Source organism: Epithele typhae, assembly GCF_022376455.1.
Source record: "Epithele typhae strain CBS 203.58 chromosome Unknown BXZ73scaffold_33, whole genome shotgun sequence".
Classification (NCBI taxonomy): domain Eukaryota; kingdom Fungi; phylum Basidiomycota; class Agaricomycetes; order Polyporales; family Epitheliaceae; genus Epithele; species Epithele typhae.
In genome coordinates this window covers 157,704-169,146 of record NW_025954224.1, presented here as the reverse complement: position 1 = coordinate 169,146, position 11,443 = coordinate 157,704, and the positions used below count along the sequence as shown (strand labels likewise).

Below are 11,443 nucleotides of genomic sequence, written 5' to 3'. Positions count from 1 at the left end.
CTTTTATGGAGTGGGGAGGTGGGTATCTGATCATTGGTATCGCATGTGGCACCGTTGCGGTAGCTACTCAACCTCCGCGACCCCGGTCGGCTCGCTAGTAGTATGCTCATCTTGCTCGAGACCAGCCTCGGGATCCGACGAGGATCGCTTCCGCAGGCGACGGACGATCTTCGTCGACAGCGGCTCCTCCCCGAAGCAGAAGACGCAGAAGACGACCGCTGCGATCGCCAGCCCGGCGTCGAAGAAGTTGACGATCATCCAGCCGTTGGACGCGTGGTCGTAGATCTGGGCGCGGAGAAGCGAGTGAGCGGAGCGCCACTGGGGAGAACGCCTTGCTGAAAGGCGGGGCGGCACCCACCTGTCCACCGATGACGGGACCCACTTTGGAACGGAAAAAGCGAAAGGACGATGAGCGCGGGAAGCCCCGTGCGGTGGTGCTGGGACGCGACTCACCCGCGGATCCGAGACCGTAGGCGATGTTGAAGGCACCGTAGGAGTGGCCGTCTGCGGCGCGAACGCGCGGTCAGACCGATTTCGCCCGGCAGGACGCACCGAGGGGGCACTCACATCCGACGCCGTCGAGGCTCTGTGTCACCGCAGCGAGCTCTGCGGTTACGGGAGACAAGGTGCCGTAGAAGAAAAAGCCTGGCAGAGGTGGGGTGGATGTGTTAGTCAGGGACGGTAGGCATATGCTGTACGTTCGAGGCGCCGTGCTCACTCTCAAGCGCGATCATGACAATGAAGTACGCCAGCGAGCTCTTGATGGCTATCAGGAAGAAGAACGGGAGGGAGCACACGACGGAGATGAGCACCGCGCTCGTGGCTCCGTGCTTGTCGGCCCACCATCCACTCAACGGGGAGGCTGTTCGGATGCTGGCGTCAGCGCCGAGCGCGAAGACAGGGACGAAATGGAGGCTTGCAGATGAAAGACGGGATGACGGCGGCGATGTAGACCAGCCCGATCTGAGAAGTGTCAAGGCCATAGGTGCCACCGAGGTACAGTGGGACGACGGGCTCTTGCGAGGTCAGAACAGCCCTGTGAGAAAATTGTTAGCCATGGTGGGTGCCGTACACACTATAGAACGTACCCGTAAACGAAAGCGAGCAGGACTGGAGCCATCGTGCGCTTGGACTTGACCATCAGCCACAGCAAGCGCACAATCGAGAGTTGTGGGGCGGTTTGAGCAGCGGCCGCGTCGGTTCCCATCGCAGCAGCAGCAGCAGACCCGGAAGGGGCTTCGAGGCCGGCGTCTGCATCTGCAGGAGCAGTGAGAACATCCGTAGGAGCAGGTTCGTCGCGCTTTTCGTTCGACGTTCCACCGTAAGCAGGGCGTCGTGAACTGGAGGTGTTTGTCCGGACGAGGGGGGACAATGACGCGTCCCACCGCTCTGCTTCTTTGCGCTCGATGATGAGGACGCGGCACATGAACTCGATGAAGGTGACTATGATGCCGAAGATGAAGGGTCCGCGGAAGCCGAACCGATCGTTGAGGGCACCGGAGACAGGAGGGCCGACGACGAAGCTGCTATGACATGAGTGACTGGTTGTGACTACGGAGCGTCGAACGCACCCGAACGAAGCTCCCATCGCAACGAAACCAAGCTGTTCTACAAGGGTCGTCATTTACGAGATCACGAAGGTTGTGGAGTCAGGCTCACTGCCAACAATGGTCGATGGGACGGTATCGCAACTGGTAAAGACTATAAGAAACAGTGCGCATACAGTCGACAAGAGACCACGTACACGAGCGCGAGGCCGACAACCCAAATGACTGACGCACTGACACCTTGAGCGATCCGGGCCAATACCATTAACCAGTACTTGGGTGCTTCCATGAGCATAATCTGAGCAGCGATCAAAGCCCCTTGGCCTAGAAGAAGGGGTGTTCGCCTGTTTTTGTACAGTTCTGTCAAGTGAGCAATTGGCGGGGTAGCTGCAATATGGCAGGGGTGAACGATCGTCCTGCAGATAGGCGGCACGACGACATATGACCAGCGCTGCAGACTATGGGATTCACTGCTGTAAGTCTTGATAAGATACGATGAACGCTTTGGACGCACATAGGCAAAGAGCAGCCAGCCGACCAAACCGGAGACGCCGTCATAGCCCAGGTCCTGGAGTCGGAACGGGATTACGGGCACAATGAGGGAGTAGATGAGGATATCGACGAATACCCCTGGAAAGTGTGCACGATCACGGTCGGCGTCGAGGATGCGGGTGAGTCCGAATAGAGAGGGATTTACCTAGAGCGACGGCTGAGGGGCGTTGGAGTGTCAGGCTGTGAGCGCGTGGGGCTGATAGTGCGGCGCACCGAGGGTGATGAACCAGACAGAGCTCCTCCATCGAAGCCCAAATGGGCGCCTTGGACGATCTGCGCGACCGTCGGCCGCCTTTTCAAGGCCCTGGTTGGACACATTCGTCGTACTAGTCGATCGAATCACTTCGCGAGCACTGGGGGGAGATGCGTTGGTTTGCATCGTGCGGTGGGGAAGGCGAGGACCCGGAGAACCGGCCAGACGGGATATATATATATTAAGCCAACTGCGCCATGAGACACAGCTCCGACCCTAGGGGACCTTAGAGGTGTCCATGGCAAGACTGACTCACCGGGCTCAATCATCAGCAAAAGGTCGGGTATGTACCCGGTCGGTAAGGGTCCGGGCATTCTCGGGGTGGCGGCCCGGCTATTAGAATGCACTCAGAATTGCCCGCGAGCCCTTTACAACGCTCTAGATCTCGCCTCCCGCTTTTGACACTCTCACCTTTTACAGCCCTCCCAGGTTTTGTTCACCGGTACAAGACCGCGTTTAGGCCGACATAATGGGCGCTTTCGCCGGTCTTTGCACGATATTACCCGTGCTCCTCCAATCTGAGTGACAGGTTGAAGTGCTATACCTCCCGCGCACCGCGGACACGCAGAACCAGTCGCTCCTCAGCCAGAAGACGTACCATCTCCCGGACGGGCCCGAACGGGAGGCACACGACGCGGACAAGCTCGCCCCGGGGCTCGGGCTGCTCCGCAAGGGGTGTGCGGTCGGCGCGGTCGACGTCGCGCCCTGCGAATCAGTGGGCAGACGTAAGCAGAACGCAGAGGAGCTCCTAGATGAGGCCTCTTAGCGGTGGCGCGAGATGGCTGCGGGGACGCGCCGCGGATGCAACACCGTTGTGAGGCCGGCTCTCCGTGCGCCACTTCTGATTTTCAACTTCTGCGTTTGGTGCCCATAGACAGCATCGTCTCTTCGCATGCGTAGAAGCTATGATACTGTTTGCGGCACGTTATCTGACCTTTATTTCATTGTGACGTGCGCGCACTTGCTTCCACAGTGCGGTCTGCGGTGGGTAGGCTGCCAATAGGCCGCCTTACAGTTGATGTGACCCAGCCTCAGCCTACAGGTCGGGGTGGCGAAGAGAGGTGGCACTTATGATTACGCAGTTTGAGGAGTACCGCGCGCGGATGGTGTCCTGTTCTCGGCTTGTGCATGTGTCGCTTAGGCGGACTCGCATGTCGTCGCGCAGATACTGCTCAGTCCCCGTGCATGATATCTTCGCACTGTGCACCTGTAGTACTTCTGTAAATCTGATGGTATCCTAGCACAGCCGTCGACCTTGGCATTTCAGAAATTCCGAGGCATATCAGGCATTCTAAGCAATATTTCCCATGCGCTCTAAACTTTTGCTGATGAGGGCGGAGTGGCTGTGCACTGTGGGTCGTGCCTGCGGAGAGGAGAAGGTCGGGTAAGGATGTGTGGCAGCCACGATGGCAGCTTGTTCAATGTTGACCCGCGGTTGAATCCATGCTCCCTCCTGATTGGTGCAGAAAGAACGCGGAGCCCTCCAGAATCGCTCTTGGCAGGCGATTCGTCATGGTAGCCGAGCTGGAGCGTGCACCCCAGGCTTCGTTCCCGAGTGAAAGGGTACTGCAGACGAGCAGGGGTTCGAAGCTTCATGTGTCTGGCACTCCGATACACGAACGGGCGAGAGCAGAGGGGCAAGAGGACGAAAGGAGAGGGAACCTCGGACTTGGCCGCCCCATGCAAGCCCCATGCCACAGAACCTATTTTTGGCTCCGTGCTCGCCTGTCCCAGTTGTGCCCGCAGAAGTCCGCGATTCGTCGCCTCGTCGCCTGCACGTGCAGCTCATAATGAGATGGCGCACAGCGGCACAAGCAGCTCGTCGCCAGTCCCATTCTCCCGCAATCCCTCTCCCCGCGCACGGCTGCTAGCAGCATATGATGCAGGCCACCACTCCAATCACTCCGACCAGCCGGGCCGGGGTGGCCGCCGCGAACAAGCGCCTGAACGTGATCGCGCTGCCAGCGCGCGCAGGTGGAGGTACGTGTCCTTCGGGCACAACGGAGGCGACCGAATACCACTCTGACCCCTCCTGTTCGTATGTCTTCCTCCACCCCCGACGGCTCTGCCCATCTCAAACCGCGCCGGCGCACGGGCAAGAAAGACAAGGCGTCCCCGCCAGATCCGACGACCCCATGCACGCTCGCGGCAAGGCCACCTCCCTCCAAAGCATCGAGGTCCTCCCTCGAACTCCCAGGACGCCCGCAACCGCACGCAGTCGCGGCCATGGCGCACGCACGCCCTTCGACGCCGACGAGGTCGAGCTCAGCTTGCTCGGGGAAGCGGAGCGCCGGGAGGCCGCCTCGGACCTTACGCTAGACGAGGAGCAGGAGTATCTCGCCCAGATCGACGCCAAAAAGTCCATGTCGGCGCGCGACAAGCAGGCCATGGTCCTGCTCACCATCCTTTGTAAGCCCCCGCTTGGGTTGTGGGAGCCTTCCGCGCTGGTAGACTGACATTCTACCGGGTGAAGACCTCATACAAGGATTTCCTGTAAGTCCCCAACCATGCATTTCGCGTGCATCCTCTCAACCCCGCGTGCAGTTAGGCTTGGCCCTGGGGTCCATTCCATTCATTCTCAGGGAACATCTATCATACTCCGAACTAGCCGTATTCTCTCTCGCGGGATACCCTTACTCCCTCAAGCTTTTCTGGTCACCCATCGTAGACTCGGTCTTTTTCCGCTCAGTCGGTCGTCGCAAGTCCTGGATCATCCCCATGCAGCTTATTGTCGGAACAATCATGCTCATCATGTCGACCAGTGCCGAAGAGATGGTCGAAAACGTACGCATATACAACGTACGGCTACGGTGTCGTCGCTGAAACCGCCTTCCACAGCCCGGTAAACATCTGTACACACTAAGTTTCGCATTCACCTCTCTGGTCTTCTTCTCCGCTACCCAAGGTATGTGCTTTTCCGGGGCTACTTGGCGCGCTTTTGCTGAATACTCGTGCACAGACATTGCGGTAGACGGTATGCAACACGTATACCCGAGCCTTCTCGACCTGCATTGACGCCACACCTTGTAGGATGGGCCCTTACACTCCTTTCCGAGGAAAATCTTGCCTATGCCTCTACGTGCCAGACCATCGGTTTGAACTCCGGCTATCTCATGTCCTACACTGTCTTCCTTGCCCTCAACAGTGTAGACTTCGCGTGCGTTTGTTTCTTCCCCAATCTCGGATGGCTTACTGATCCAGCTATAGCAACAAATGGGGTATCCCGCGTCTCACTCTGGGCTCATACCTCTTCTTCTGCGCGTGCATGTCGTTTGCAGTAACGTTTTGGCTGTTCTTTGTCAAAGAGGTATGTTCTTCCTATGAGACGATCGTTCGCCGTCGTTTGATACAAATGTGCTCGCACAGGACAAAGATGTTAACGAAGACATCGGCATCAAGCAAGTCTATGTTACAATGTGGGAAATCTGCAAGCTTAAACGTGAGAGTGACCTGAGAGGTACGGCGACAACTAACCAAGACCAATGTCGCAGATGTACAGGTTCTGTTAGGCATACACCTTCTCGCCAAAATTGGATGGCAAGCCAATGACGCGGTTACTCAACTGAAGATGGTCGAGAAGGGGCTTGGACGAGAAGACCTCGCTATGACCGTGTTGATCGACTTCCCCTTCGAAATCATCGGGGGTTGGCTTGCCGGCAAATGGGCTCGCGGCGAAAAACCTTTGCGGGCTTGGATCTTCTGCTTCTGGCCTCGTCTATTGTTCACGTTCATTGCGACACTGGTGGTCTACTGGTTCCCGAAACCCCCTGTCACCTCCACATTCTTGGCCGGTCTCGTGTTCTTGACGATACTGCAGTCATTTACAAGGTAAGTGTCGCATGGAGCTTGAGTGCCTTCCTTCATTAATCGCTGCTATTTGCAGCACCATCCAATTTGGAGGCATGTCCGCATTCCACACCCGAATCTCGGATCCCGTCGTTGGTGGTACCTACATGACGGTGAACCCAAATCATTTTTTTGCATATGCCAAGCCTTCTCACGGTATATCTAGCTGCTGAACACACTTACCAACCTTGGCGGCACATGGCCTCGCTTCTTTGTACTCAAAGGTGCGCTAGACGTAGCTCATGAGTGGATTTGATGCGATGGTCGCCACGACAGGAGTGGACTACTTCAGCGTCGCGACGTGTAATATCACTGAAGCCGGCCTGTCCGTCAAAGGTGAGTCCCGGAGACTTTGTTTTGATCGTCGTGCTGACACCACTTTCAGCGCAAGAGTGCGTGTCGGAGCACGGCAAAGCTGCCTGCAACGAGCTAGGTGGACAATGCGTTACTGAGCAAGACGGGTACTACGTCGTCTCAGGCCTTTGTCTTATCTTCGGGGTTATTTCCGTTTTATTCTTCCTCATTCCTACCGCAAAGAAACTACAAAGTGCGTGCTTTTGTTTTGTTTATAGAGACGGATGCTAACGAGCGCGTTTAAGCCATCCCGGTGAGCAAGTGGAGGATATCGTCTTGATGGGACTGCCAGGATAGGACTCTGCCCGGATAATTTGTAAAAGTAGACGTACGGCTTGCATTGTTTGTATCTCCGCGACACTCGCGATGCAGCTTAGATTATTATTTCTTTGGCGGACGAGAATGCGGAGAGGCTGTGGCCTCGTGTGCGGGAACGTGCAGCCAACGATGCAGCAGCGCTAGCGGGCGTCACAGGGACCGGCCCTGAGGCGCAGGTCACGCCGATTGCCACCCGTAGGCCGTTTACTGAACCTCTCGCGTTCTTTTCTCATCACATACTCGCTGCCACTCCGCGCTTGCACCCCTGCCCGCGACCCAACACACATCCCCCACTCATACCGTCCGTTCCCAGCTCCTTCTGCGAACAAAATGACCACCACCACCATGCACTTCGGCCCCGAATGGATGCGCACGAAGCAAGGCTCCTCGCGCCCCGCTCCGTCCCCGCCTCTGGCAAATTCGACGGCGCCACCTGGAAACTCGACGTACTCTGCGCTCGTCACGCCGGCCACGGCCCCGCCGCAGGAGGGCCGCGACGTCGCCCACCCGTTCCGGTACTCGAAGGAGGAGATGCTCCGGATCTACAAGGAGGGCGGCGGGCGCGGCGGGCTCGGGCTCGAGGTCGAGCGCTGGGAGGGCATCGTCCGCGAGGTCGGGTACGAGCCCGCCGGGCTCAAGGAGATGGGCGACGCCGAGAAGAAGGTGCGGTAAATTTTGCTCTCGCTGGTCTGCCCGCCCGCCCGCCCTCGTGTGCGGCGGATCGTAGGGAGGCGTGACGCTGAAACCTTTCCGTTCCACCTTTGCGTTTGCGCGGCCCCCACCCCTTGCACCCCCCCCCCCCCCCCCCCCCTTTGCGTGTGTCGTTGTCCGGCACACACACATGCACGCACGCATAGCTGTTCGCGGGGCAGCTGAACTCGGAGGTCCGCCGCCGCCAGTCGACGGACTTCTTATCGCCGCTCACGACTGCGAACCTCGGGGACCGACCGAAGCTGGCGCACGCGAGCCCGGGCGCGGCGAGCCCGATGCGCGAACGGATCGGGAACTTCATGGGCGCGCGCCGGAGGGGGGACAGCACAGGCGAGTCGAGTGCGCCGTTCGTCCGTGGGCACGGCGAGGCTGACGTGACCGGGATGCGGTTCGCCGCACGCAGACCAGGCCCCGCTCGCCCTCCCGCGCAAGCTCTCGCTGTCGAACATGCAGAACGGGCTCGCTTCGCCGCGCGAGGGGGGCCTGCCGTCGCCCCGGGTCCGGGCTGGGTTCGACGGGGTGCTGAACGACTCGTGGACGGCGCGGCGTAGGGCGTCGGAGAATGCTCCCAAGAATAAGAGCGAGAAAGAAGGCGACGGGGAACCCAAGGATCCGCATATCAAAGAAGAGGAAGAGGAGCCGCCGCTCCCCTCGGAACGATCGAGGGAGACGACTGGGAGTTCGACCGGCCAGCCGCTGAATGGCAATGTTGGCGCCAATAAGGCTACAGAGCAGATCAACGGGCAGGTGCAGGAAACGTCGATCTCTGGACAATCTGCAACTGGGGCTCCTGCCCCGCCCAAGCCTCCTGCTGATCTGTCCAAGGTCGAGTGGTCGTACCTCGACCCTCAAGGGCGGCTTCAAGGTGTGTACTGAAGATTGACAAGTGCGTACGATGTCTGATGTTTTCTCATCCGTAGGGCCGTTCATGGCGGACGTCATGCAAGGCTGGCACGAGCAGGGATACTTCCAGCCTGCGTTGCTCATGAAACGGACCCATCTTGACGCTGAATTCACGCCGATGGGAGAGCTCTTGCGTCGCGCCGCTGGGCAGCCAGTGTTCCTCTCTCCCTTGGTGCACGAAATCTCTCCCCCTGGCCTGACGCGTCCGATCGAGACCGTTGTCGATCGCGCGATCCCCGAACGACTGCAGCACTCGCCTTATCAACCTGTGCCTACTCGGTCTTTGCGGAGCAGCACCCTTGACTCGTACCTGCAAAATGGCTCAGCCGCCTCGGAATCACCTTCATCCTCTTTTGGAGGTCGCCTCGTCAACGCGTCTCCTGACACCGGCGGCCAGGCTGCGTACGAGCAGCCTACCGAATCTCGAATGCCTTTCGCCTCTTCGGCCATCGGGACCCCTGGGCAACGACGTGCGACTATGCAAGATCCTGTGGAGCAGATCTTCACCAACCGTGGTTTCGGCATGGGGCGCGGCTCTGGTGTAGGGATCGACGCTCTAGGGTTCAACGGTGGGTCTCCTTGGCTGGCTTTCTTGCTGCTCTCGTTCATTGGCTGTCCTTAGGCACGGAATCCCCCTCGACTTTTGACAATAATCTCGGAAGTTCCCCCTTCGGCCAGAGGCTCCAGCAGGAGCCTGGACCCATGAATGGGATGATAGGCTCTTCTGCTCTCAACGGTACTGAGTTCGGTCCTATAGGTGGCATTCACTCCAACCAAGGCATCCCTTCACGAGTACTCAACCGGGACTCATTTGGGAAGCCTGCATTGGACGAGATGGTCCAGCCTGGATTAGGCGGTGGTTTCTCAAACCACAACTCTCCCTTTGTCCCCCACGCCCAGCCGTTCTCTTCCGCCCCACTCTCCCCGTTCGCAGGACAGGAAAATCGCGCTATGCATTCCATGACACCCATCACCGACCGCCAGCCTAATCCGTTCCAACAACACTTCCCGCAGCAGCCGTTCACTCAGAGCCCTTCGTACGGCGGCACGGCACACTCCCCATGGCACGCCCCAGACCAGACTCTTCGCCGCCCCGTTCCTTTCGAGCCCGCTCTTCCTGTGGGCAACAATGGATTCCCTGTACAGCCTACAGCTCCGCCCCAGCCGTTCACACGCACGATATCCGGGATATCGGTCGAACAGTCTCCTTGGCCTACACCGGCACAGCCTGCGCAACCAGTCGCCAACGACCCGTGGTCTACACCCACTGCGAGCTTGACGGCCGCGAACTTGGACCAGCACGACCAGCAGCAACGTCAGGCAGAGCTTCAACAGCACGTTGTTCCTGAGCCGACCCCCGAGGCTACCGCTCCTGTTGCTGAGGAACCCCGGCTTACCGCAGCACCCTCGGCGCCTACCCCGTCCGAACCGTCTCCCACCGAGCCATCTTCCCCACAGAAGAGCAAGCGCAAGTCAGCCGGCCAACAGGCGTCTGCACCCGCTGCGAAGGCTACAGCATCCACCGTCGCCGCTCCTCTTGTACCTCTCGCTAAGCCGCCTTCGCCCGTGCCTGCGCCTGAGTCAAAGCCTGTTGTTCCCTGGGCCATCGACGACGATAAGAAAGCCAAGCCCTCGGGCATCAACTTGCGTGAGATCCAGGAGGCGGAGGCGAAGAAAGAAGAAGCCCGCAAGGCCGCACAGCGCGAGCGCGAGCGCGCAGCGCGTGTCAGCTCGCAGTTGGACGACGCCTTCCAACCCGTGACTTCATCCTGGGGCCTCCCAACGTCGCTTGCGGGCGCTGGCCGGGGCAACGCGAAGGAGGGCTCGTCGGCGGCGACGGCAATGGCGACGGGACCTGCCTCCACCACGCCCGCTCCCGCAGTTTGGACGAACGCGACGAAGGTACCGGCGGCGAAGAAGACGATGAAGGAGATTCAGGAGGAGGAGGAGCGCAGGAAGAAACAGGCGAAGGAAAAGGAGGCTCTGGCGGCGACCATGGCGACGGCTGCTCGTCGGGCGTACGCCGACTCGACGAAGGTCAGTGGTTTTGCGCGCTATGAGATGTGGCCGAGTGCTCATGTCGTCCGTAGCCCGCTGCCGCTACTCCACCCGCTCCTGGAGGTGCATGGGCGGTCGTTGGTTCGAACGGCAAGGCCCCGGCTGTTGTCGTGACCGCGCGCCCGGCAGGTACGCCGACACCTGCGGCGACGAAGGCAACACCTGTCATTGTCTCCGCTGTGGTCGCGCCTGCAGCGACGCGTCCGGCTACGTCAGTGCAGGCTCCACGCCCCGCAGCGACGCCCATAAAGGCAACGCCGTCAAAGGAGGAGCCCGCAGTTGCCCCTGGCCCTTCGCTCGAGTTCCTCAAGTGGATGCACGACTCTCTTAAGGGCCTCAACAACTCCGTTCAACGTACGTGTTCTTTGCTGTCGTACTGCGTCCTTTAATTGACGCGATATCTCCGCCAGTCGAGGAGCTCAGCTACATGCTTCTGGCCTTCCCTCTGGACCCCGACCCGTCTACCATCGAGATCATCTCCGACCTCATCTACGCGAGCAGCACAACGCTCGACGGACGTCGGTTCGCGAACGACTTTGTCAGCCGGCGCAAGGCGGACGCGACCTCTCGCAAGGGCGCGGCCGCGGCGAGCGTAGCGAAGGGTCTCTCCATCGCGGACGTCGTCAAGACGCAGCCGAAGCCGGCACAGAATGAGTGGGGAGGGTTCAAAGTCGTGAACAAGAAGAAGAAGGGTGGCCGCGCGTGAAGGCAGCCCGTGTGGCCGACGAAGTAACGATATCTCATGTCCAGCGAATAATGGTTGTTGTATAGTGGTTGTGCTCGTAATGTCTCTCCCTCGCGATACGCTTGCTTGCTGCGTATACCACTGCGCGCGATGTCAACTCCACTCCGTTGATCAAGTAGTGCTGATAAGAATGTAATGTGGCAAACAGAAGATGAC

General features: G+C 59.4%; 3 protein-coding genes across 3 annotated transcripts; 2 read left to right on the top strand and 1 right to left on the bottom strand.

Moving 5' to 3' along the window:
• Positions 1-63: 63 nt before the first annotated feature.
• BXZ73DRAFT_48819 (MFS general substrate transporter) lies at positions 64-2,478 on the bottom strand (the record flags this gene model as incomplete). The annotated part of the gene is made up of 13 exons (XM_048020130.1): positions 64-285; positions 359-381; positions 454-504; positions 568-645; positions 719-862; positions 906-1,036; positions 1,089-1,523; positions 1,572-1,608; positions 1,660-1,691; positions 1,745-1,934; positions 1,987-2,005; positions 2,062-2,177; positions 2,313-2,478. 13 exons carry the CDS (start codon positions 2,476-2,478, stop codon positions 64-66), a joined length of 1,644 nt encoding a protein of 547 aa, XP_047876631.1.
• Positions 2,479-4,487: 2,009 nt separating this feature from the next.
• BXZ73DRAFT_90732 (MFS general substrate transporter) lies at positions 4,488-6,832 on the top strand (the record flags this gene model as incomplete). The annotated part of the gene is made up of 13 exons (XM_048025734.1): positions 4,488-4,761; positions 4,826-4,845; positions 4,897-5,136; positions 5,191-5,257; positions 5,383-5,509; positions 5,560-5,659; positions 5,719-5,791; positions 5,844-6,180; positions 6,236-6,311; positions 6,365-6,422; positions 6,475-6,534; positions 6,584-6,745; positions 6,798-6,832. The coding sequence occupies 13 exons, from the start codon at positions 4,488-4,490 to the stop codon at positions 6,830-6,832; spliced, it is 1,629 nt and encodes a 542-aa protein (XP_047876630.1).
• A 368-nt stretch (positions 6,833-7,200) lies between these two features.
• BXZ73DRAFT_90731 (uncharacterized protein) lies at positions 7,201-11,248 on the top strand (the record flags this gene model as incomplete). The annotated part of the gene is made up of 7 exons (XM_048025733.1): positions 7,201-7,533; positions 7,728-7,911; positions 7,985-8,446; positions 8,502-9,053; positions 9,107-10,521; positions 10,575-10,896; positions 10,953-11,248. 7 exons carry the CDS (start codon positions 7,201-7,203, stop codon positions 11,246-11,248), a joined length of 3,564 nt encoding a protein of 1,187 aa, XP_047876629.1.
• Positions 11,249-11,443: the final 195 nt, after the last annotated feature.